The 27,120-nt window shown below is 36.1% G+C and overlaps 3 protein-coding genes across 4 annotated transcripts in view; 2 read left to right on the top strand and 1 right to left on the bottom strand.

Moving 5' to 3' along the window:
• Window positions 1–2,450, bottom strand: part of LOC110465454 (nardilysin-like) — a 53,399-nt gene extending 50,949 nt beyond the window's left edge. The window contains exons 1-2 of the mRNA XM_021521268.1: window positions 2,355–2,450; window positions 206–424 (exon numbers count right to left, since the gene is read on the bottom strand). Coding sequence (XP_021376943.1) covers window positions 206–424; window positions 2,355–2,365 — 230 coding nt within the window. The 5' untranslated portion in view covers window positions 2,366–2,450. The remainder of the gene's footprint in view (window positions 1–205; window positions 425–2,354) is intronic.
• A 2,155-nt stretch (window positions 2,451–4,605) lies between these two features.
• On the top strand, window positions 4,606–16,123 carry LOC110465452 (acid sphingomyelinase-like phosphodiesterase 3b). The gene is made up of 6 exons (XM_021521265.1): window positions 4,606–4,772; window positions 10,773–10,983; window positions 11,450–11,697; window positions 12,524–12,687; window positions 13,135–13,315; window positions 13,621–16,123. The coding sequence occupies exons 1-6, from the start codon at window positions 4,697–4,699 to the stop codon at window positions 14,259–14,261; spliced, it is 1,521 nt and encodes a 506-aa protein (XP_021376940.1). The 5' UTR covers window positions 4,606–4,696; the 3' UTR covers window positions 14,262–16,123.
• Window positions 16,124–16,651: 528 nt separating this feature from the next.
• Window positions 16,652–25,495, top strand: LOC110465453 (RNA 3'-terminal phosphate cyclase-like protein). 2 transcript variants are annotated; one of them, XM_021521267.1, is made up of 9 exons: window positions 16,652–16,659; window positions 20,070–20,141; window positions 20,444–20,619; window positions 20,985–21,059; window positions 21,719–21,843; window positions 22,543–22,668; window positions 23,188–23,347; window positions 23,737–23,840; window positions 25,018–25,495. In XM_021521267.1, exons 3-9 carry the CDS (start codon window positions 20,542–20,544, stop codon window positions 25,181–25,183), a joined length of 834 nt encoding a protein of 277 aa, XP_021376942.1. In that variant the 5' UTR covers window positions 16,652–16,659; window positions 20,070–20,141; window positions 20,444–20,541; the 3' UTR covers window positions 25,184–25,495. The 2 variants fall into 2 exon arrangements, with proteins under 2 accessions (XP_021376942.1, XP_021376941.1); XM_021521266.1 differs by lacking the exon at window positions 16,652–16,659 and adding an exon at window positions 17,997–18,229.
• The last annotated feature ends 1,625 nt before the right edge of the window (window positions 25,496–27,120 follow it).

Raw genomic sequence — 27,120 nt, 5'->3', positions numbered from 1 at the left:
AAAAGATTTTATTTATTAGGCCCCACTCCTATGCCCGCAGGGAGAACACATCGATCCTTCTTTTATACAACATTTAGTCTCCTTGGTCTATGAATTCTTTATACCAAACTAGATTAAAATCTATTCACACGGTCTATACCACATTTCAATTTTTATTTTGTGTTTCACCTGTATTCATTTCAATTGCTATATCAGTATACTTCACCTGTATTCTCTTGTATCATTTTCTGACTTTGTAGGCAGCATGACTTTCTGAAGCTTTCCCGTTGGCCGTTGTGGAACACTGTGGCATTTCCTTTTCATCAATGGATATTTGTTGGTTCCAATGACAGTCAGTGTCTTCTGGGAATCTAGTGATTCCGCACAAATCAACGGCACTGTCCTCAGATAACTCTTTGACAACCTGAATAATTTTTGGCCACACCTTCAACACAACAAACATGTGCAAAATTGAAGCAGGAAAAAGTTCTGTCAAAACAGGACTATATAAGTTTTACTGCTACGGATCAGTGACCCACTGCTCCTTCAATATCTGCTTTAACATTACGATAGTGTCTGCCATTATAACTCCTTCAAATAAAATAATCTCCTGGAAGAAAATATAAAACCTAAAAAATCAAATTACTGTATTATTTTCGGATACATTAAATTAAAGTAACCTGCAATGATTTAACAGAAAAAACATACCCTCCCAGAAACATCTACCAATTAAAACACTGCATCACAGGCACTAGCCTCGTCTGTCAATACATCTATAAGACTATATATGTGTATTAACAGACGAGGCTAGTACCTGTGACTGACAGGTAGGAAACTAATCACTGTAAATAATCCCCTTTCTCACGCCTCTGCACAGGGTCTCAAGGCCATAAACATCACCATTGATGGAGCCCTTGTACAGTTAAGAAGAAGAACCTGTGCAGTTTTTATTTAAACGGTTGACACCGGTAGGATCATTGGACCTAGTAATCGGATGCTACTTTCAGGTGAGCCTTGACAAAGTCTTGCGAGGTCTGTATAAACATTTGCAGGTCCGCCAGGATTAATACCCGAAATTGTTACATCTATAAACGAACAGGCCCCTGGCCTCCAGGCTTTCTCTCCTTCTGACAGTGACAGAACCAGCTGTTCACAAACACCCCTGATTANGCATAATGAGGAAAAATGGTATTACAAAGGAAGTAAGGTTGAATGTGTGGATCAATTTCCTTACCTAGGTGTTATTTTAAATTACAACAATAAATTCACATCTATACAAAAACAATTAGCTAGCCAAGGACGAAAAGCTATGTTTGCATTATTTGCAAAGTGTTCATCATTAAACTTAAATGTAAAAACTATGCTCCATCTTTTCGATACATATGTAAGCAGTATCCTTTTCTATGCAAGTGAAATTTGGTGTATGCACAAAGCTCCAGAGATAGAACATGTACATTTACATTTTTGTAAGAAACTACTAAAAGTGAAGAAATCGGCCAATAACAACATGGTATATCTTGAATTGGGACGGTTACCTCTAGTTTGTATGAGAAAAATTAGAATGATAAAATATTGGTTTAAATTATTAAAATCTGAAAATTGTATTATATCAACTTCCTATAGGTTTTTATTACAATGTTGTAGTAGAAATGATTTCAACTGGGCTATAGCAGTAAGAGATGAATTAAACAATCTAGGTCTTAGTGATGTTTGGTTTAATCCATGCATCTCTCAGCAAAATCTGTTATTACCATTGATAAAACAAAGAATTTTTGATCAAGGCATACAATCCCTAAGGGCCACAGTGGAAAACTCTCCAAAATGTTTATTGTATAAACATATAATAGATTTTGGAGAAACATTACAATTTTACCTCACAAAATATATACCAAAGAAATATCGCATTTGTTTAACTCGAATACGTACATCTACCCATTCTTTAGCTATAGAAGTTGGAAGGTATAATAATATACCTAGAGAACGTAGATATTGTAAACAGTGTAACTCCCCCTCTGAATTAGAGGACGAATTTCATTTTTTATTGGTCTGTTCTAAATTCCAAAATCTCAGATCTCGTTTTATCAAAAGCTATTATTGGAAAAAACCATCTGTGTTTAAAGTCGTCCAGTTATTGAGTGTCCATAATATTAAAGAATTGTGTATACTAGGAAAATTCATATATGAGGCAAACAAATTAAGGGTATTATAATGGAATATGATTGTTTTCATCCTCTGTACATTGTCCATGATTTGTTTAAAAAATGTTTTGTATACTGATGGGCCAATGGCCCAAAGTTTGAATAAAACTTGAAACATATCCGTGTAACATGGATGAGAATATAAGGGATTATATGAAAAGACTGTTTATTACTGACCTACTCCACATCTAACTTTCACAGTTTGGTCATAACCATTGGCGATTAGTGTCAGTCCTGACTTATGTTTACTTCTCCACGTGCTGTGCTATCATTATGGAACTCTTCTGTGTTTCCTGTGACCCTGTTGAAAACGCGGGAAATACAAATCTCCACATGTTAGGCCATCATTATCTGTGGTACCTTCTAGGCCCGATTTTTTTTTATTGTTATCGATATAGATATGGTCCGATAACAATAAAAATAAATCAAAGATCGGGCCTAGAAGTTACGGTTCCCGCAGCTGGTCCGATAACAATTATTTTTTAAAAGATCGGGCCTATAGAATCTACGGTTCTCGCAGCTATAACCTATCTGTGGAAATTCGTCACAAAATGTGTTCAGCAATTATGACCCCTATTCTGATGTTCAAACTTACGAGAAAATATTGCAAAGATGTTGTTTCTTGTGATTAAAGCAAAGACGTACAATGCATACTGTCCGCTTACTTCTCTGATTAAAGAATGACAAGACGATATTGATAGGCTATTCATAATGATAAGCAATGTATTGAAGCTGAACATAACTGTAATCCGGCAACATTTTCCGCTCAGTTTCGCTCAGGTAAGCCGGGGCTTGTATAGATGTATCTTCTTCTCTACTTAATAGTATAACGTACTTTCGCGTACTATTGACTTCTGGTTGCTATTTACAAATGTTATTTCATTAACGCGTAGTAAGTTTGATGTGGGGGTCCAGCCAGCACTTTCTTTGCAGTTTGCTCTCTATTCTCTAGCTTTTCTTTCCTCTCCCTCCGTTGTTCCTGAGTTAAGTCCCTAGTTAGCACAACCCGTTTTAAAACTCCTTCCATCCTGTTCTTAATCAGCCTGGCTTTCTCTAGTAATGTTTTCCTTTGCTTTTTCGCTCCAAGGACAGCTACTAAAGGCCTTGTAAAATCTGGTTTCTTTTTGCCCATCCTGAAGTGTGCCAGTATGGCCAGGTCCTGTACTTCCAAGGCTTCACTGATTTTCCTGATGACATTTTCGTCTCGCGCCTTGTTTGTTAGTGGGACAGAATCGGATTGTTCCGGAACATTGAAAAGAACGATATTGTTCGCCTTGTTTTTTCTTTCTTCCAATTCCTTGTTCCTTGCATCCACCATGGCCTTTACACTATTCTCCATCTTTGCCTCTATACACTCCTGTGATTTTTTTTTATCTCCTGGCTTATTCGACGAGTGGTGTCGGTTTCTAGTTTTGATATCCTAGTATCAACATGTGTGCATATCATTATATATAGTGCTGATAGTGAAAAATTGTAGTTCATCATAACTGCTTTTTATGTGTATATGCTTTGCTTCAATGCTTTATACTAACACGGACTTAGATAACATCTAATCTAATTTCGTGATACTAATATGTATTTTATGGTAAAAAATACTGTCATGCTATATGTAGAGCAGCCAGATTAGTCACCAACAAATTTAGAAACACCTCCAGTGTTGGTGACATGCTTCAACACCTTAACTGGCAATCACTTGAAGACAGAAAGAGAGTCATGCAACTGACAACACTACATAAAACTATACATGACAAAGTCAATATAAGAAAAGACCAACTCATACCTCCATCCCGCCACACAAGACACGCACACCAGAACTCATATCAAACACGTGCACTCTCATGTAGAACACAGGTACGACAACAATCCGTTTTCGCTCGTACCACAGTAGACTGGAATAACCTGCCTCCAGATATAACCTCCATTACCTCTTCTGACTGCTTTAAACTGTCCCTAAATAAAAAACACTAATAACTCTCATACTTTCAAGTTATAAATATTCCCTTTCACTATCTTTTATCTTTTCTTCTCTTGGCCTAGCACCCACTATCACATGACATCATCTTCAAATAGATGAAGCTGGTAATTACTATGTAGATGTAAGCATGTATATATATATTTAGCTTATAACTTTGCATGGAGACTTAAGTTTTAATATTTTCTCTGTTTCATAATGTTTTATATATATATATGTAATTGTTTGATTTGATGCTTTTTACTTATGTTTTTCGGAATAATAGCTTTTAATATCTAATGTTAAATGTTTTTAAATATCCGACGTTAAATAAAGTTAACTGTATTCATTATATTTTATTGTATTGTAGCATTGCGTCTCGTATTACCTATATAGGAAACGCCCCGTCCCTGGAAGTTTAACCGTAGCATTGGTTGTATGCTACATATATTCTGTAAATGAGAGTTGTTCCCCTTGACAGTCACAAGATTTTATTTTCGTTTTGACCTGGCTTTGTGAGATGAATTTGTCGAAAGTTAGTTGACGTCCAATTCACTAGCAGGCGACAATGACACGTCAGATTTACAAAGTAGCATCTGTACTGCTTTGTATGCAGTCCGTATTAACATTTGAAGAGAAAAAAGGTAAAAGAAAGTTCTGTCAACTTTTGTGTATTGTTTACGTTTGTGACTGTACTTTGAGCCTGTCATTTGTGGATGGATGCTTAACCATTAAGTTCAACTAGTGCGCTAAAGGGTAATATTTGGTTATGTTACATTAAAGATCACGAATCATATATGTTTAATTTGGATATATTGAATTTGTTTTCGAATGTCAAAAGAGTTTTAATCAATATAATGCTGGTGAACTATTTTCATTAAGACATCAGCCTTTAAATGCCTTAATTACTGTTCACAAAGTTCTTGTAACAGAAGTAATTATTTTTTTCAAGGCCTCCTCTAGGATTTGAACCTGGGACCTCTAATTTACGTATTAGTTTTGTGCTCATTTCAAATGAGATAAAAAAAAATATCCCTAGCCTCGTCTGTCAATACACCCATAATATAATAATTTATATAATGGGTGTATTGACAAATGAGGGTAGTACCTGTAACTAGCTGAGTTGTTAGGTAGCGGCTAGTATTTTACTTGGGTGACATACTCCCCCTCCAGGAAAGAGGTTGTCCCGAAATTTCCATGGGTCATAGGCATTCTTGTGAAAGTATCGAAGGCATTCTTGTGAAAGTATCGATGAGTATATATTTGTCAAAACATCATGTAGTTCCTGAGTCCCTAAGTGTATGTGGGCACCAATGTGAAACAGAGGTCATTATTTTTTCAATGCCTTTGCTAGGCAGGGTTTTTGCCAGGTCAGGGTTTCGTACAGCAAGAATTCAGATATATTGTATCTGGAATGTTTCTTGATTCTTTTTTTTTTATTTGACCCTTTTTTATTTTCTTTTTTGCATAATATAATGACAATGACAACACAATTTTACAATGGGGTACATAAATGTGAGAGAAAGTTTCAATTTGATCATATATTTGTTACACGCAGATTCTGCCTTGAAGAGCAGAGATATACTTTTGTTCGATTATATATGCTGCTGTGTTTATTACAACTGAAGTACCAATACATACCTATATTGCAAAAAGGACATTTTATTTATTTTATACACATAACATATAACTTTCATGCATCCAATCACTCATTACAAAATGCTTAATACCGCTAGCATGTCTATAAGGCAATTAAGTTAGATTATTTGGAACCATTTGTTTTCAAACAAGTTTCTTGATTCTTGACAAAGCTAGACTTCCAATGGTAGTTCATTTTCAGAAAAAGTTTTGATTCTAAGTGATTTATTTCTGAAAAGAGAACGTTAAACTGGCAGTGAGATTTCGTCTGTTTTTCGGCCATAATTAGTACCCAAATTGGTACACCATATCACAGGCTAATATAGATGAATTTTGTTTTAACTTCTACTGGTTGATGTTCTGATTGCAACAAAATATATTGCTTTTATAAATACCATGCTGAACTACAATTGTATATATTAACATTTTCATATTATCCGGTTATAAGGACCAGAAATCAACATTTAAACATGCTTATAAAAGTGGTAACCCCTTCAAAATCTTCCAAAATTTCTTTGTTGTACACGTTTTTACTGGTTCTCTGATATGTTTACTTTGAAGTCATTGTGTATACTCTTAAAATGTTTTTGAAAACAAAACTATTCAGTGGAAATGCTGATAAATATCTATTTTTTTATATACTGTCAGAAGAAAATATTCAAATCGAATTTTAAAGTACTTTTCAAACTATTTTCTGACAATGTACCAATTGTGGTAGCATGACGTTAGAGGAAAACATTTTGCTACTCACATTGCAGGTTTTGTTTTTTCCAAACTTATGATATTTTCAAAGACCTGTACATGTGGAAACACTGATGATATTTCCAAATTTTTGCTCAGGGTCCCTTTCCCAAAATAGCTGGCAAAAACCCTGCTAGGAGTCGAACGTTGGTCCTCAGGTTTACTAATCTTACGCTCTACCGAATGAGCTAAAGAGAAATTCTCCCCATCTGAGTCAGTATAGGTATTTTAGCGGCTAGTATTTTACCAGGGTGACATAAATATTGCTAAATATATTCCATATTTAGCTCACCTGGTCTGAAGGGTGAAGGTGAGCTTACGCCATACCATGGTGTCCGTTGACAATTTTGTCTATCAACATCAAAATCTTCATAACCGATGATTGGAATTCAACCAAATTTAATTGGAAGCATCCCTAGGTGGTGGGGATTCAAGATTGTACAAATGGATGCCGGAGAGGCTGACCCAACGGGGGTTTGAGGGGCAGGGCCCATCAGGGGTAATTTGGCCATATTGCTTTAAGCGACTTCCTCTCAAAAACTAAGAGAAGGATATCAACCATATTTGGTTAGAAGCATTCTTAGGTAATGGGGAGTATAAATTGTACAAATCCAAAGGATGACACCCTGGGGGTCTGAGGGGTAACCCAAAAAGCCATACTGCTTTAAATGTTTCTTCTCTGGAACTTAAGGATGGATATCAATCATATCAATTGCTGGCAACCAGGTAGCTTGAATGGTTAGAGCATCCGTCTAGAGTTTGGAGATCCCAGGTTCCAATCTTGGTCTGGCTGTTGCATTTTTCCTTTCCTGCTACCTTTAATGCTCAACGAAATATGCCCTGCACAGAAGGTGTTACAGGGTGGTGTATATCTTCAGGGTCGAGGACTTTGTCGAAGAAGGGAGCTCATAATGTAGCAAAACTGGACTGTGGGACTATTGAAGGCAACCAGGTCCAGTTGGTTAGAGCATCCATCTAGAATTCGGAGGTCCTGGATTTTGAATTCCAATCCGGCTGGTGCATTTTTCTTCTCCTGTTACACATGTACATGTAGGCACTTGACTCTCTGTGAAAAATAACAGCATGTAGTGTACATATATGAAAACATAATGCATTTTAGTATATATAGATATGTACAGTCAGATCCGTTCTATATGGTCTATGAATGACTGATGTGATGCCTTTGGGTTTTGAGGAATGTGGTACAAAATGGACCAGGGAAAAGAAGTTTGTTTTGGAAACTTCGTCCTAGGAATATTGACCTGAATTGGAAAGCAGTATCACTAGGTAATAGGGATTAAATGTTGAGTAAAAGAATGATGTGTCACCTCTGGAGGTAGAGAGGTAGTGCCCAAAAGAGGAAATAGGGGTTAATCTTAAATAAAAAAACTGCTCCTGAATACTAAGGGTGAAGGAATTTCACAAAATTTTGCATGGAGCATCACTGGACCAAGGAGTTCAATATCACATAAATGAATGGTATGTCTCTCCTTGGAGGAGGAGGGGCAGGCCGTAAAGTGGGAATAGGGGGTTAACTTCGAAAGATTTTTTAAGTCAAGGAAAAGGAATTTTGACCATATTTGGGAATTGATGGTTGTTTAAATGAATGAAATGCCCCTTTCTCCCAACTGAAGGACAAATGAATAGGGCCTAAAAGACTACTCCTTAAAGGGGCTGGTCGGGTAAAATAAAATACAAAATAAATGGGTCTAAATGCGTTCTCTGGGCTTCCAAAAGTTATGCCACGGCAATATGATGGTCGAGTTATGCTTGCAATGTCCAGTTTTGACCACTGAAATCTCGGGGAAGCCCAGCGTAAATTTAGCGCAGATCTATTTATATTTGTCATGTGGTTGTTTCGAAAGTGAGGCAGTGAAGATAACAACAATAGCAGGCCGTCATGTGCCATGTCGGACTCAACTAGCAGACAAGACAGCAATACTATACGTAAATAATTGTTTTCAAAGGTCATGTATGATGCAAGTGTAGTATTCCTACTTATATGTTGTTATATATAACGGTATTGATACCTCGTGCCTGTCATGACTTTTGCATGCATCTTTTTCTTTCGCCACGATGTTTACATTTGGCCTTGTTGATGATGCGCGTGCGGTAAAATTACATCTCTGATCTGGGTCAATTGAGAGTTTTAGACTGTCAGGTGACGATTTAGGATTTCTTTAATATAATTATAATTTTTAGTCTTAGGGAGTGAATTTCAGCAAAATTTGAATCTGTATATTTCATAAGAAGGTAATTTAAACATATGTATGCCATTTTAGTAAATATGACATTTTTTCCACGACCAGCCCCTTTAAGTATTAGGGAAGGGATTTCAACATTATTTGAGATAGTAATAGTATTCATTGACTGATTCCTAAGCTTTAAGGAATCTATCCATGTATGTAATGAAATCTGGACCTCTGGAAACAAAGCTGTTGAGATGTACAAGATTATTTCTTCATTACAAGAGAAAGGATTTTGATCTGATTTGGAATGGAGCATTTCTTAATGAAGAGATTCATTGTTGTATAATTAACAGGTGTTACTCCCCTTTGGAGCAAATGAGTGACACTCATTAAGTGAAAATTGAACAAGAGCAGTTGTTCTTCATCATGTTTATTTCGAAAAAAACCCTCATAATGGTCCTGTCACAATACCTGTACATGTTTTCTTATTGGCTGAGAAATGTTCAGCCTCTTACGTATACTTCACCATGCCATTGGCAATCAAACTTGATCTGAGTATTGCTCTGGTAGAGCTTAACAGGTGCTGTTATTTTTTTAATTTGATTCAAATCCATTATGGTCACACCATGTCCTCTAATTGCCTGAGAAATCCTTTGCTAATTCATTTCTGTTCCACAAGATCAATTTTAACCAGATGTTCCAGAAAAATGCTATTACGAGGTTTTGTTGCAATTCTTTGGGTTCATAGGAATTTTAATGGCCACCATGGTCACAAGATAGTAGAAACGATTCTCAACTTCTTGTGAAGTTCAGATAACAAAAGAAAGAAGTGAGCGATACAGGCCCAATGGCCATGGGCCTCTTGTAAATTTTTCCATTTAGGGTAGAAATACTTGAAATGAAAATTGATATACATTTTGAGTGTTTCATTCCATATGGTGTCATCCAGTTCAATATTAAATCCCTATCTGGCCCTTTATATGTTTTGTGAAAGTTCCCTTATTGTATCTATAAGGATCCCCGTACCGCTGCCAAAACATGTAACAGTGCATAAACATTGGACCCTTGTTTTCACCAACATGAATATAGCTTTGATAAATCATTTCTAAATAAAAAAAAACATTTCTTGCAAGACTTTTATGAGAAAAAAAAAATGAAAAAAAAATTTCAATCAAGTATAGCAATGTTCTCACTGTTCTGATTGTAAAAATCAGCATTGCAAAACAAGGATTCAAACCCTGAACAGTGGACCTCAATCATATTGTTACCCTGTTGCTCTAACAAACCCTGGACAGTACAAACCCTGGACAGTGGACCTCATTTTGTTACCCTTTTGCTTTAACAAACCCTGGACAGTGGACCTCATATTGTTACCCTTTTGCTCTAACAAACCCTGGACAGCGGACCACATATTGTTACCCTATTGCTCCAACAAACCCTGGACAGTGGACCTCGTATTGTTACCCTGTTTTAACAAACCCTGGACATTGGACCTCATATTGTTACCCTTTTGCTCTAACAAACCCTGGACAGTGGACCACATATTGTTACCCTATTGCTCCAACAAACCCTGGACAGTGGACCTCGTATTGTTACCCTGTTTTAACAAACCCTGGACAGTGGACCTCATATTGTTACCCTTTTGCTCTAACAAACCCTGGACAGTGGACCTCATATTGTTACCCTTTTGGTCTAGCAAACCCTGGACAGTGGACCTCATATTGTTACCCTTTTGCTCTAACAAACCCTGGACAGTGGACCTCATATTGTTACTCTTTTGCTCTAAAAAACCCTGGACAGTGGACCTCATATTGTTACCCTTTTGCTCTAACAAACCATGGACAGTGGACCTAATAGTGTTACTCACTTGCTCTTACAAAATGAGCTACCTGGTAATGGAAGTACTTTTGCCAAATTGCACTATAGTTATATCAAAAACAAAATTAAGTGGAGGTTACTGCATATACGGAAAACCCCAGTGGAATCTCTATTGTTTTGCCAGCAGTGGGAGGGAAACTTAACCTGGGAAATTGTTATGGTGGAGTTTTGATGTCTTGCTTCATTTTCTTTACACAGGGTACTTTTGGCAGGTTTCTGACTTCCACTATGATGCCAACTATAGTTCCCATGGCAACCCTCTTAACATGTGTCATCAGGGCCAAGGTCAAGGTTACAGCAACAGTCAATATGGCAACTATCATTGTGATGCACCCTGGGTGTTGATTGAGTCTGCAATAAATGCAATGGTGAAGTTCCATCCATATCCAGACTTTGTGATTTGGACAGGGTAAGATTATTTTTGTTTTTATCAAAATGTATTACATATGCATACATGTATATTAATAAGCATTGTTTTTACTTTATTTTCCAATACATTAAATGTCGGATACATTAATTGTGAAAAGGAATTGCAACAAAAATGAGTATTATTCTTTCTGAAAGGTAAATTCAGAGGATGAGCTTTGAATAAATTAGGAGAAGAGGGATATGGTTGTAAATATAGATACAATTAGATGTGTATATAATTTATGTGGCCTTGAAAATAAATCATAAACATCATACTGTTTAAATGTCTTCAAAACTAAACCTGCCTTGAAAAAAGGCTAGCTTCATAAATAAACCTCAGATTCCTTACTGAAAAAAATTAGTTTGATTTCAGGGTATTGCAATAATTTTGGGAAAGTAATAACTGTACAGTTTCACAATGGCATTCAAAATTGTCAAAATATTAATTATGGCAATTAATTTTTCAGAGATAGTATTCCACATGTAAAAAACTCTGATTTGGATTCTTTGAAAGTGTATGAGAACATTGGAAATGTTACCTTGAGACTTAAACAGGGCTTTCCTAACACCACCATCTACCCTGTCCTGGGTAACCATGACGAATACCCAGCAGACCACTACCCTAACGGGTCAACAAACTACTACAGTGACATCCTGTATAAGTCTCACTGGCATACACTACTGGAAAATAATACTGCTGACGAGTTTAAGACAGGTAAACATGGACACCTTGAGACTTGAGTGCTTTTTAAAATTTGATTCATGAATACATCTGGCAGCTTTCATTTTAGCTAGCTATGATTAAAACATTTTGACAAGCAAACCTGAAAACTAGCTTTGCAGTATTTGTTATTTCTTAACCAAGAATTTGAAAGCAAACAGAAAAAAAATATCAGAAGAGTAGTCCAATTCTTTTTGTATTTTACCTGTAAAGGAGTTGAAAATTCATATATACACAAAAATATATTTACGAGGTTGCTACACTTCAGACAAATAGGTTCTTAATCAAGCTTTGACCGTAGAAATGTGTTAACATGTTTAATCAAGCTTTGACCGTAGAAATGTGTTGACATGTTTAATCATGTTCTTTGCATGTTAATTTTCATTTGATATAAATACAAAAATGTACCAAACTGCTAAGTCTTTATCAAGAAATTGCATATTAAATGTTTTAAATTGTTCTTTTTCTGTTGAATATGAATGGGTAACAAAGTGTTACAATGTTTAATTGTTACAATGTTATACTTTCCTATGACTGTTAATTGTTACAATGTTATACTTTCCTATGACTGTTAATTGTTACAATGTTATACTTTCCTATGACTGCTTCAGACATACAATGTTTAATTGTTACAATGTTATACTTACCGTATGACTGCTTCAGACATTTCTTTTCATATCTTATCATTTAGCATAGTTATAACTATTTTAATGTAATTCCCCCAAGCAATGCACAATGGCATATTTCCCAAAATTCAAGGTAGAGTACTTTTCCTATGTAGAAATCTTATAATTTTTCCTATATACTGTGGTTGTTGAAGGTGGCTATTACCAGGGGCATACAAAGACAGGACTAGTGATGGTTGGACTCAATACAAACCTGCTGTTCAGCCAGGACCCCCTGACTAAAGGCACAGGAGACCCTGCTGGACAGTTTCAATGGCTGAGGAGGAAACTTTCAGAGGCGAGGAGCCTCAATAAAAAGGTTCTTTTCTTTCTGGAGTGGTTTTTAGGTATCAGAAGTAACCTATACCTGTCTATGACATTATTTCTTAAAATAATAACATTCTTCAAAAAGTTCTATCTATAAATTTAACATATACATATATATATTTCCATAGCAAATTCATTTATTTTTAGTAAAGACAAATTAGGCTTTAATTATTTATTTTTTTCCCGAATTGATTTTTTTTTAGTAATTTTCATTAATTAAAAATCAATTAATTAAAATTATTAAACTATTTAAAAATAAAGTCTTCCTAAACCCATTCAGAATGTCACTCACCAAAGAAACAAATATTTATGGGAACCCGACCTTTGACATATATGCATAATAAATACTTTATATTATATATTTTGTAATCATTGTAAAGTAATCATAAAATTATTTTCAAAATATATTTACATGTGTTACCATATTTCTTTGTTTCAGGTGATTCTCTTTTCCCATATTGCACCTGGTTATTTTGAAAAGTACCAGGATTTGATGTGGTTTTATAATGATTACAACAACGAATACATCAAGATCCTCCAGACGTTTAATGATGTCATAGCTACCCAAGTGTACGGCCATGAGCACACAGATAGCTTTCGGTTGGTAAAGGACAGTTATGGTAAATACTATTATTGTCCTTATCATCATTTTTTTTAAATTATATTTGGCCTTATCAAATTAGGATGACATGATTGCAAAAACAATTACCAGAGGTATTGATGTCATTTGTTGCATTAACCATATAATCAAAACAAATCGCATGGAAGTCCATTTATTTTTTAAACTGTTGTCACATTTTCTTGTGTGTGACCAAACAATGCTTTGCTTGGAACCCACTTTTAAGGAGGCTGGCACTCACACTGAATGTTATTTATGTTTTGGACAGCTGTTGAGGGGAAATACACAATACACATTTGTTTGTAGGAGAACCAGTGGACATCTTATTCCTGAGCCCTGCTGTTACTCCTTGGAACAGTAGCCTGGCAGGAGTAGGAGCCAACAATCCTGGCGTGCGGCTTTACGAGTACAACCAGAATAACGGCGAAATCATCAACTACTGGCAGTATTTTCTTAACCTTTCTTCAGTGATTTCAGGAAATCCGCCAAATTGGGCGTTGGAGTATGAGGCGAAAAAAGTCTACAACCTAACAAAATTACAGCCATTAGAAGTGTTGGCATTAGTAAATTCATTCGATAATGATAAATTCAATAAGCTTTATATGAAATACCTCCAGTTTAACTCCGTCAGTCAGGATGTCATGCCTTACTGTGACGAGTCATGTGTTAAACAACATTTCTGCGCTATCAGCGAGCTGGAGAAATCTGGGTACCAATCCTGTCTCCATGGTGAAATAACGACGCATCATCCCCGTCCCCACCACTCGACCCCCAAGGCACCTCCAAAAGATGTTCCGAAATACATGGAGTACGTTATCATTGGGCTCGGTGCCGTTGTCCTGTTACTCTTCATCGTCATTGCACTCATTTGTCTGAAAAAGCACCGGTTCATTCCTAACAGATATTCAAGGTTCAACTCCAATCTGGCGTCTAACCCAATCAATTAAAATGTGAAAAAGTAAGTTGAATTTTTGGTGTTTTGAAATGTTCACGTTGGTGCTTACCAATTTTTTTAGCAAACAGTTGAATGAAAAACGTTTGCTCTTTATACATATCATGCAATGATATTATTGTAACCAGCCATGGGTACCATAGATTGCTTAAATTATGTTTGATATTCATTTTTGCACTCGTTAACCGTTGATCTCAATAATGATAATAATTTGAGGTTCTTATATATTGCTTTATCACAAACCTAGGTCGTAGGTCATCTCAAAGCTGTTCACAAATTGTTATCCGTCTTACAGTGAGTGACATAATATGAGTGGAATACAAATTAAAGTTCTGGTAAATATTTTAATACTAAAAGGTAAGTTCACAAAAATGAGTGTGTGCAACATATCGCTTTAGACTATGGTGTTTGATGATTGAAGATGGCTGCATGATGTGTTTAAACTGTCTTCCAATGTATGATTATGTATGTCTATTTGTATTAGTACATGTAATGCAATGAATGTGATCTCCAGTAGATTACTTGTAATATCTTTAATTTACTTGACTATTCAGAAGAATGAGGTTAGATAGCAAATCTCTTTGGGTAATCCAGGTTCCAGTCCAACGTGCTTTATTCTATTTATTGCAGTGATTATGTGCACTTTTGAATTATGATGTAATTTTGCTTTACATTGTATTTATTTATAAGTATTATTCATCCTAAATATTACCCTTTAAATGATGTGGTTTGTTGTGACATGTACTTATTGAGAACTGTTTCAGTTAGACTGCTCAACTGTGACTTATTATAATGTGCTATATTTGAAGAAAATAGTGTGTTCTTAACCTTAACTCATAAAGGGCTGTTCCAGGATTAACTTTATGGAGGGGACGGGGGCCACATTTTTGAAAGCTCCATTGCCCATCAAATATTGAATCTGATTTAATATAAGGAATGCCACTGATACTAATACAGGTGCCTTCCTCCTCAAAATACCATTAATCTTGGAATGTCCCTTATTATTTTGTGACTTGGTTTATTTTCATGCTAAAAGTTGAACTCTTAGGCAAATATTTCAAAACTGTATTTGCTGGCATTTTTTTAATAAAGAAAATGTGCATGTGTGGCATATTTCAATTGCAGTACACATCGATATATCAGGGAGGCAAGAAATAAACTTTTAATCGTAAACAATTCCATCTGTCATGCGGACTATTTGGTTTATTGTTAAATTAAGTACATGTGTGAACGAATGATTTAAGTAATACATATCAATCAGCCAGTAGACCAGGATATATCCAGGATGGTGACATGTCTCTATCCGCAGTGTGTCCTATTGGTGAAGTATTTACAATAAATGTATCCCAGAACAATTACAAGAGGTACCCTTGATTTCAAGGGTTTTAGCCTGTGGAGGGATTTTTTGCTTGTAACATGTTGCAAGACTGAAAATAGTTTGCAGTTGTTTGGACCAACTCGGAGACTGTTTCCTGAGTACATCTCCTCCCTAACACCAAAGGGAAATAGTTTTGACTTTTGACTGTAAAGACATGAACAACTGTGTTGTTACCTTATCAAATGCTATCTGACATTATTTTTAACTGTTGACCAGGTGGCTATGTTTACCTTGTAAAATTTCTAGGGAAACTCAACGTAAGTATGTGGTCAATATAATAGATTATGTTCTGGTAGAGGCATGCATTGTTCTTGTTTCTTGTTAAATGAAAATAAGCCATTGTTCTTAATTTGTTTTCATGCCATAAAGTGCTCCATACATTTATAAACATGTATCACGTGCAATGTTCATTACCATGATGAAGTGCCTTTATAGACTTTTTATTGTAATAAAATAAGTATGATTTTTGTTGATTAAAGCATGCTCTTTTTTGTTATCAATTCTCTATGTGTCTGTACAGTTTCAACAACTGTTCATGTTAAAGAAAAAGTATAATCATCATTGTCATGCCTCCTAAACTTAAACATGGAGCCTTGTCCCTTCTTGTGAAGAAAGGAAGAAGAAAAACTTACTGCTAAGATAAATATAAAATGTTGGCAATTGAAATATTGTGGTGAATTTTGGGGAGAATTATCTCCCATAGACCGCTAACCACGCCGACAACCTCCCTGGAAAAAGAGACTTAAGATACACGTTGAAGTCGTTTTATCTTCTGAGCCGCTGGTATTTGAAATATATCAAATGCCAAAGGACACGTTTGCAGGGGCCAGGGAACTGTTTGAGTGAAGCCCTCCCCAAGGCTATGGCAGGAAATTCTGCCAAGAACGGGAGACTCATGCCATTACAGAAGCCTGGCCACTGTCGCTCAACTGTTGTGGAGCAATCCGATAGCGCTTTAACCCACTCAGGTGGGGTACTCACCGGCACAGCTTGGTAGACTAGAGCACCCCAAAAGGTGAGTAGACTAAAGCACCCCAAAAGGTGAGTAGACTGGTGTGGGGGTGACTAGGCAATATTTTCATAGAAGCTAGCTCTATTTAAGTCTGCCAAGAATAGAAAGGTTCAGAAAGAGACGGTTCTCTGCCTCTCAGGCAGCCTCCCAGCCTCTAGAGACCGAGTGGTTTTCTGCTCAACCGTCTGTGGAAACTGGGGGATCGGCCCGTTGAGCGATTATCTACTCAGGGGTGGGATTGTGTTATCAACACCCTGTCAATGTCAGCATACAAGTGGAAGGCATTCTTCCACTTTTGAAACTTCAGACATATTATCCAAATACCATACATGTCTGAGTACCTGGCAAGGGCCAGTATGCCTATGCTCAACCATAAAGTTCATATTTTTAATGGTCCTGTACCATGGAGGAAGGCACAGTTAAAATAAGCCCATCAACAGAATTAGATCTGTATGAAGTATGAGCCCGAACTTCCACTACTGGGCACGGTGAAACTGTGTTCCTGTTAGGGGTCCCCTATGCTTAAGGGGTGTCTTGGACCGATAACCGCGCCGACAACCTTGGTGTGACATCTCGACGCAGTCTCTTAACATCCTGACTTTAACCTGTGACTGATTTTCCTCCGCCTATTCTTATAGATTTTGGGACCTGAGAGCAGTTCCCAACTACATGTTGTGACGGTGGGTAATAACACACACCAAATTCACGACAATATTACCGTCAAGTCACTTGTTACATGACTTGACAATTGACTTTTTGCTGTTACCTTGGTTACAGTTATATGTGAATTACCCTAAAATCTAATAAGTTGTGGCTGATTTCTTTATAGTAAAGAAATTGAAGTCCTATTTTAAAAGAATGCCTATTTTCAAAGTGGACCTATCATCAAAAACCATAGATAGATAGCCGTGTATGGCTTATTTTCAAGGCCAGAAGTATGATCCTTATTATCATACCTATAAGGACAGAACATATAATATATAGATGTTGATTGAGACACAAGAAAATATTCATGTACAAGTTAAAATTGGTGCCAGACTGAAAACCTGATCAAGGCATATACACCTGATTTTATATCTCAACAACAGAAACGTTTATAATTATTTTAATCTCTACAAAAATGTCAATAAATATTTTATAAGGTCATTTGAATGAAATCTTAAAACTCCTTTTATAATTTAGAAATCAGTCAATAATGAGTACTTCAAGGAGGTGAAACTTGTATGTCGCACGATTTTTTTGATTTTTTTTTTATAATAATTGGATTTTTATTTATGAACGATTCCATATAAAAATGTTTATATGCCTGGATCGGAATTTTGGTCCGGGTCCGGTCCGGCGAACAAGATTTACCGGGGACCTCAAAAACGTTTGAACGCACGTTTGACGACACGTACTTATCAAGCGCAAATATAACTTTGCTGACCATGTGTTGTGTGAAAAATGGCAACAAACACGCTCACATATGATGGTTGCAATTACCTTAGACAAAGACTGATCTTATCCACTCTTAGTGGGAAAACAGTCAAGGTGAAAAAGATACGATCAAAGGAAGATGATCCAGGATTGAAAGGTGCTTAAACTTATTTGTTATTTATGTAACGCTCTCTCCTAGTAATGTATCGTTTTGTCATATGTTTCCGCGAGTTATGTATTTCCGCGTAACCATTTTATCAAGCTATTTCTTGTAACTACGTGACCTGCTGGACACAACACCAGGAAATTTTAGAGTTTGGCCATCGTCTGTAAACTGACACAAAAATTACCGGAAGTTCGTCAGAAAAACATACGAAATAATCACTGATTAAAAAAACACGCACTTTATATCTTGCTCAAAATGAGCCCATACCTGAAAAAACGGTGAAATGTAACAGAGCGCATGATTAATTAAATATAAATCACTGCCTCCGCATGGGATCGAACCCGGGACCTCTGGCTTACTAGTCTTACGCTCAACCGATCGAGCTAAAGAGAAGTTCTCTTTGGCCGAGCGATATATTGCGGCTAGTATTTACCAGGGTTACATACTCCCCCTTCCAGGAAAGAACTCGTCCTCGAGTTTTTCAGGGGTAACAGCGATGCTTGTGGAGCAAGGCCGAGTATTTTCCCGGGTCCCTACGTGGGCGCCAATGTAACAGAGCGCATGATTAATTAAATATAAATCACTGCCTCCGCATGGGATCGAACCCGGGACCTCTGGCTTACTAGTCTTACGCTCAACCGATCGAGCTAAAGAGAAGTTCTCTTTGGCCGAGCGATATATTGCGGCTAGTATTTACCAGGGTTACAATATATTTCATTCATAAACCTGTCTTTTTTGTAGTCTGACAAACGTACGAAAATGTCGTATTCAAATGAGCATATGAGGATATAATAGTATCAGATACTGGTGCACCGGCAAATCTGGCTACATGGGCAGCTTCTATATAGTCAAATATGACTTTATGTATAGGCCTATAAGACGAATGTAAACAAACAAGTTAATTATGGTAACAAATTCACATGTAATTCAGTATAAAAGACTTTGTCGTAGAATCGATAGATAACAGACATCAGAAAACTCCAGCGTGTATACTTAAAAGTTTCACAGTTATCCATACACTTTTATGGCACATTCATTCCTCTTGGGGCGGTTCCGTATCTGTACACTTCTGCTATATGCCTGTATTTATAAGTGCTAAAATGACCTGACACCACTATTGGTCAAAGTGATGATAAGTTGATTCTATGCAAATGAACATTATTGATTAATTGTAAACCTTGACCAGTACAATTACTGAAGTTATTCCATGGCAGTACCTAAAGGCATAATAGCGCTTCCTAAATAAAAATCATTAATAATTACTATGGATATTCTACATGTCACTACATTTAACTGTTAAGCTATCCCCATTTTGTGCCACAGTTGCTCGCATGTAACATTATGACAAGGTAGACCAAGTGTGGTGTTTACCACTTTTAGACTGATATGGAAAGTTAAGTTGACTGTGGTACCTCAAGGCCCATCCCGAAGTCCAGCTCCAGATGCTTGGAGGGTAATATATTCAGATGACTTGACACTGTTTCCATACTCTGTAAGGAGGAGTCATCCAAATATCTTAGTTACCCTCTGAGCATCTAGATCTAGACTACCCACCCTATAGTTAGAAATAGCTTACTGACTATCTCCCCTTTGGTATACCTGGCTTTGTGAACCATAATGCAGCATTTAGATTTCTCTTCTCCAGGCTTAGTCCTCGGTAAGGAGATGTCGTGTCATCCTAACATCTCAAAAGGTCTTCACACATATCAAATTAAGTTATTTAAAATAATAAATAAAATAAGTAGTTCATTCCATCCAGTTTTCTGGGATGTTGAGCCAAGTGTCTTCTCCATTTGTCATATGCACCTATTTATTTTTATATTTCTTTCAGATTTTGAAGCAAGTATCATCCGACTGTTAGACAAATTAACCAATGGTTCGAAGATTGTTATAAGTGAAACAGGTATACTTTTATAAAGTTATTTTAATTTTAGATTTTGTTTTTGGGATATGAATTTATTAATGGCTAAGGTGTTAATCACCCAAGACTGGGGTGTTGTGAGGAAAAATCACTTAAAAATGAGCCGAACTCCCGGTTTATTTCCCAAAATAGAGTCAAATTAATGCTGGATTTACCTGATAAGCAGTCACTCCTCATAATTCCTACTTGTAATATCAAATACAGCATTGTTATTGTCATTATAGAACATTTATTTTACAGCTAGATGTGTTTTTATAATTACTGACTGGCAAACTGATTTTTAGGTACAAGTCTACTGTACCAGCCTGGACTTCTGATTGGTGGGAAACTGGAACATGAATGTAACACGCAGCGCAGCATAGGCTACTACTTAGAGGCACTTATGTGTTTGGCTCCTTTCACCAAGAAACCAATCAAAGCCATCCTCAGAGGGGTCACCAATGACCAGATTGACCCTTCTGTAAGTAGCCAATTTGATACATGTACTATACATAGTTTTGGTTTCATGTTGTTCTTAAGTTGATAGTCTAAATAATATTACTTGATTTAGCAATGCACACTGTCATGCTAAACTGTCAGATTCACCATATCACAATAACCCTTGACACAGATTAGAATACATTATTGGGGCAATTTTAACATAACTTACAGGAAATTGCTGTTTCTAGTCTATGTTCATATACATTTCTTATTTAGATATATATACCGTAAAAACCTGTGTAATTTGCACATTTATTTGGTAATAATACTACTGACGGTGAATGCCACTGTTGATGACTGGTGTTTTTTTATAATAATTGAATTGACTTTGTTAAATGAAAATAGGTGGATTTGATCAAGTTGTCAACAATACCAGTTTTGAAGAGATTTCTTGGAACAGATGAAGGATTGGAACTTAAGGTAATACAGAATGTTGTTACCTGTGTACAAATGTGCAGTGTAGCCTATCGGTACTGATAATCTTCAGAATATTGAAAATTGTATTCACCAGATCCTCATCTACCATAGATCTAACTGAACATTTCTATATAAACCTGTATAATTTTATTAAGTCCATCTCACTTTATACATATATCAATTGTTTCTATGTAAATGGAACCTGTACCATGTGTAATGTGAACACCAAATTATTTTTGTTTGCTGGTGTCTTGTTTAGACAGGTTTTATAGCACTTTATAATATTGAAATATAAGGGTAGTATTAGACTGTAGATGTAGTGACACAAGGGAATATCTCTCTGCATTGTTATATCATGAAATAACATTTATTACTGAAATCAAATATTTTGCGAGATAAAAAAAATCACAGAAAAAGAGTGGATTACAAACTGCATCACACAGTTAAATTTCTTGAATATTAAATGCCCTTGGTGTAAAAACAGACCTGAAATATGATAAGGTTTCAAACCACAAAAATAGGATAAGAATCAAAACCACAAAGATAGTATAAGAATTGAAACCACAAAGATAGAATAAGAAAATATTGTTGGGCACTCCTGTGCTCCCAAATTACCTCCCCTATTCAATTAATCAAAACATTTTAAATTATATTTGATGTAGATCACAAGACGAGGGGCTGCACCAGAGGGTGGAGGAGAGGTAATCTTTAACTGTCCATGTCGACAGAAGCTCCGTCCTCTACAATTGACAGATCCCGGTAAAATCAAACGTATTCGAGGTGTGGCGTATCCTTTCTCTGTTACTTTTGAGGTCTTCACCAGATGTTTTAATCATTTCTTATAATATACATAATATGCTGCAAGGTATAGTCATGAAATTGTGTGCAAATCTCCACATGATATTTCAGCCTTTTTCTATGGTGCCTCAAGGGCTGATAAAAGGCCCCATTCCCAATGGGAAATGTGCATAAATTTCCCAATTTTTGTGTGATGCTGACATGTTTTCCCTCATTATAAGATTCTGTTATTTCTCATTATAAGACTAGTCATATGGTATTGTCACCGTTGTATATTGCTTACTGTTTTAGTAGCAACCACCTGTTGGTAAACTTATAATCAGGAAATACATTACACTTACACTGTGTAATTATTAACACTTTTAATTAATAATAATAATTGGAGGTTCTTGTATACCGCTATATCACAGCCTAGTTTGTAGGTCATCTCAAAACGGTCCACAAGGGCCTTTGCAACCAGCCAACATCTTTCTCAAACTTTTTTAAAGTTCATTAAATTTATGTGGCACATCTAATGATGTCTACAACCATAGAACTGAACTGTGGTGACACAATTTTGTCTATGTGCTTGCAATAGTTTTCATGACAGCCTGTGAAAACACTGGTAATCTGTCATTTTCTGTCTTGAGTGTAAGCTATCTTTATTGCTCAATCTTGACCGTATATTTTGACCCTTGACCTCTATAAGCTGGGCAGTGCGAGTGTCACCAGTGACCACTAATAGGATAGTGGACTCCGCTCGCAGTATTCTCAACAAATTCCTCCCAGATATTTACATATACACCGACCACTTCAAAGGCAGTCAGTCAGGAAAGTAAGTGTTGACAATCAGTGGCAGTATAATATGGTTTTATTGTCCATGTGTAAGAATATCCATAATATTAATTAGTGTTGTTTCAATTCATCAATTTAATCAATTAGTCAGTTTACCTCCGACTATGACCAATCAAACCTGATGTTCTATTATTGATCCTGATATGACTAAAGCATGAACACTTTAAAGAGTTATTGAGATTTGGAGCAGAATTGAAAACTGATTAAACAAGCAATTTTATCCACAACTTTTACAGTAAACTTCCCTTAAACAACATTTCTGGTATTTGATAAGGAGCCACCACATGTTACCCATTTTTGTGAATGCTTCTCAATTTATTTCCTTTTCATTTTATGATCGATCCATGATCAATCATTGATCATTTGAGAAATAGTGATCATCATGAATTGATTATTATTTATTAATTGGTAACTTACCCTGATAATCTCAGCGTTTATTGACTGTCCCGTCAATTTGATTAAATGTTCTAACTATATATCCTCATGTTCTATGTTCAAGGTCTCCAGGGTTTGGACTGACTCTTGTTGCAGAGACCCTCCAGGGGTCATTTTTGTGTGCAGAAGCCGCATCTAATCCCAAGGGTTCTACCAAGGGTCCAACAATACCAGAGGACCTTGGGAAAGACACTGCCAAGCTACTACTGGAGGAAATTTACAGGGTGAGTATGGTGAATCTCTTGTTATTTTAAATCAACTGTTTCACTATAGGCCTCTAAGTATGGAAGGAAAGGTCCCATGAACATGACCCAAGATGCAATGTTAAAAGTTCTTACACTGCAGTGTATCATAATGGAAAAACTAGTTCCTTGGATTTGCTTCTAATAATCATTGATAAAGACCTATATTATGTAAGTTTTTGGAGTTTGCCATCTATTGTCGTCGGAAATTAAATAAAATAAATTAGTAAATGTATTGTGAAACAAAAGAAGTGTAAAGTAGTTGTATGATGCATTTTACTGGTAAGTTTTTTATTGAACCATTCTGAAGGAAATAAGTTTTTTTATAACCACCAATGATGTCAGTTCTTACATATACTGCTTGGCTGTAGGGAGGTTGTGTGGACTCGACCAATCAGAGCCTGACTGCATTATTCATGGTGCTAGGACAACAGGATGTGTCCAAGGTTCAATTGGGGACACTCTCTCAGTATACGTAAGTACCCCCTTGGTAACCATCATCTCTTTCTTGGTTGGAGTAAAGACTTGGTACAAGTAAGTTCTCATGGCTCCACCTGAAGTTCATTCTGTCCAAAATATTGATTTTTATTAGTCATTAGGAGGTATGTTGTATTGTTTCTATGTAAGTCATAAGGAGGTATGTTGTATTGTTTAAGTGTAAGTCATTAGGAGGTATGTTGTATTTTTTCAATGTACGTCATTAGGAGGTATGTTGTATTGTTTAAGTGTTAGTCATTAGGAGGTATGTTGTATTGTTTCAATGTAAGTCATTAGGAGGTATGTTGTATTGTTTAAGTGTAAGTCATTAGGAGGTATGTTGTATTGTTTAAGTGTAAGTCATTAGGAGGTATGTTGTATTGTTTAAGTGTAAGTCATTAGGAGGTATGTTGTATTGTTTCAGTGTAAGTTATTAGGAGGTATGTTGTATTGTTTCTATGTAAGTCATTAGGAGGTATGTTGTATTGTTTAAGTGTAAGTCATTAGGAGGTATGTTGTATTGTTTCAGTGTAAGTTATTAGGAGGTATGTTGTATTGTTTCTATGTAAGTCATTAGGAGGTATGTTGTATTGTTTAAGTGTAAGTCATTAGGAGGTATGTTGTATTGTTTCAGTGTTAGCAAGTAGGAAGTAGTTTGTGATTGTGTTACAGTTAATTGAAAATATGTTGTCAAGCCCCTAACCCTTTGGAACAGTTTCAGTCCAAATTAAAAATTCATGATTTCATGAAGGTACACATGTTCACATACATGTATATAAAGGGGCACATACATGTATATAACTAAGACAGATGACATTTAATTCGGAATTAGGTCCAGATGTTTTTTATAACCTTGCCGTGGCTTTTTCATTGTATCTTAAATCCTTTGAGACATATTGAAAGTAATTTCTTTTAAATTCTAATTTATTATTTTACGCTCTTTTGTTGAACAGGCACAACTGTGTCTAAATATGTATATTAATTGTAAAGATATTGTTAAATTTCCTCATTAAAAAGACCCATTTTGCACATAAATTTTATTCTATATCAAAGCTACTGTACTCACTAATGATAAAAATGTGCCATGAAGCACAGATTTATGGAGATTTCCTTGTAGAGTTTATCAATTAACATTAGTTAATTATTGATGATATGTACGATAATGTCTGTTTCAGGATACAGTTTTTGCGTCACATAAGAGATTTCCTTCAAGTCATGTTTAAAGTTGAGCAAGAACCGAAAAAAGATGATGACGACGATGATTTACAGCTTGGTGGAGAAAAAGTGATTATGACGTGTGTAGGAGTTGGGTACTCAAATGTTAGCAAGGCAATAACATAACTGTTGGCAACAGCAGGTGTTTGTGAGACCAACAGCGGAGACAGTGTCAAAACAAATGTACATCCTCCTTTGTTAACAGAGTCGTCTCTCACAGGAAGGAAAACTGTTACCTTTATTGATGCTAAACTGTGAAATGTTACCGACACTATCCTGATATCAAATTAAAGATAAAAGGTTAAAAGAATCTACGAGATAGTTACAGAAAATGTCAGCCCTCACTCTTCTGAAAATAAATTTAATATTGATGCGTTTAAGGTACATCGATGATAATGGGAATGACGGTTGTTAAGTTTTTGAAATAAATATTGTAATATTTAATGTTTTTGTGTTGTTCTGGTTTGTGTATATCATCAGTGGTTAAACAATTTATGAGTTGTATTGTAAGAAGATTTTATTATGAAAATGATGTCTACCCGGTATGTATAACACTGAAAGTCTTGTAGGATTTTCAGTTGAATTCCATAACATATAAACATTGTTCATACAGAGTCTTTAGGCAAGATTCTAGCAATTTTAAATAACTTTCTTATATTTTTTCTTTAAACAGGGTTGAGGTTCATATAAACATAAAGAATTTAAACTGTCTTTCATAGAGTAGATTATAATTGTACTCATTAATTGCCTTCAGTGTATTTATCCAGCACTTCCAAGGAATACTGAGCAAATTCCAGCTCTTTTCACGGATGCAGCCATTGTCCACTACTTGTCATGTCCATTATGAGGCACATGAGCTCTACATATGACATATAGCTCCTTCCTGCAGCAAATTGACAAGTTGGTAATGGCCCCTCAGGGTGTATACATTATGAATAGTATAGAATTTGAAATGTCTCGACTGTTCAGTGACCAGGGCTGTCACCATGGAGTTTTAAGATTATCAGAAAAAGTATCAATACTTCATCAGGACCACATAAGGAACATTTGTACAAAGGTTAAAATCAATCATCCCAAGGCAAAAATGTCTGGGCCAACCAGAGGCTAGGGCAGCCATCTTTGATTTCAGATCAGCAAGAAAAATAGCATGCCTATGTGCAAATCAATTAATTTTAAGGTTGTGAAGAATATATGAAATAAATACATTCCTTCAGCTTAAGTTATTAAACTTTCCTTCAACACATCACAGGAATAGTTTTCTACTTTACAGAGTAATAGAGTACCATAGTAGTTTCTTCTCTTTACATTTCCATATTTTTAATCACTTAGATACAACAAGAGGCCCAAAGGGCCTGTATCGCTCACCTGGATACCTAAGCAATCATGGTAAAATATTCTCCAAACGAGATCAAGGAAATATGCCAGACCCAAAGGCCAATCCTAGTAGCATATCTGTATTAGATTTTTCATGCCCAACAATTTCATGTATGGTTATGGGGTGGGAATCTCAACTGTTTCCAAGCTGTGACTCAGAAACTAGGTCCCTAGGGTTCTGGCCAGACCCCAGGATCAATTCTAATACTGTGATGGCATTTGTCTCTTTTTGCCCAGCATTTGTATATATAGTTTTGGGGTGGGGATCTTAACCGTTTTAAAGTTATGACCCAGGGGTTAAGTCTGCAAGGGTAGGGCAGACCCTGGGGTCAATTCTAATATCATGACTGCATTCGTCTCTTTATGCCCAACAATTGTATATATAGTTTTGGGGTGGGGATCTCAACCGTTTTAAAGTTATGACCCAGGGGTTAAGTCTGCAAGGGTAGGGCAGACCCTGGGGTCAATTCTAATATCATGACTGCATTCGTCTCTTTAAGCCCAACAATTGTATATATAGTTTTGGGGTGGGGATCTCAACAGTTTTAAAGTTATGGCCCAGGGACTGTCTCCAAGGGTGGGGCCAGACCCATCCCGGAAGCAAATGTGCATTCTTCTCTTTATACTCAGCAATTGTATACCATGGTTATATGGTGGGGATCACAACCATTTCCAAGTAATACACTTTT

The sequence above is a fragment of the Mizuhopecten yessoensis genome, unplaced genomic scaffold (assembly GCF_002113885.1).
Source record: "Mizuhopecten yessoensis strain PY_sf001 unplaced genomic scaffold, ASM211388v2 scaffold11079, whole genome shotgun sequence".
In the NCBI taxonomy this organism is placed as follows: Eukaryota; Metazoa; Mollusca; class Bivalvia; order Pectinida; family Pectinidae; genus Mizuhopecten; species Mizuhopecten yessoensis.
This window is presented reverse-complemented; position numbering and strand designations above follow the sequence as displayed.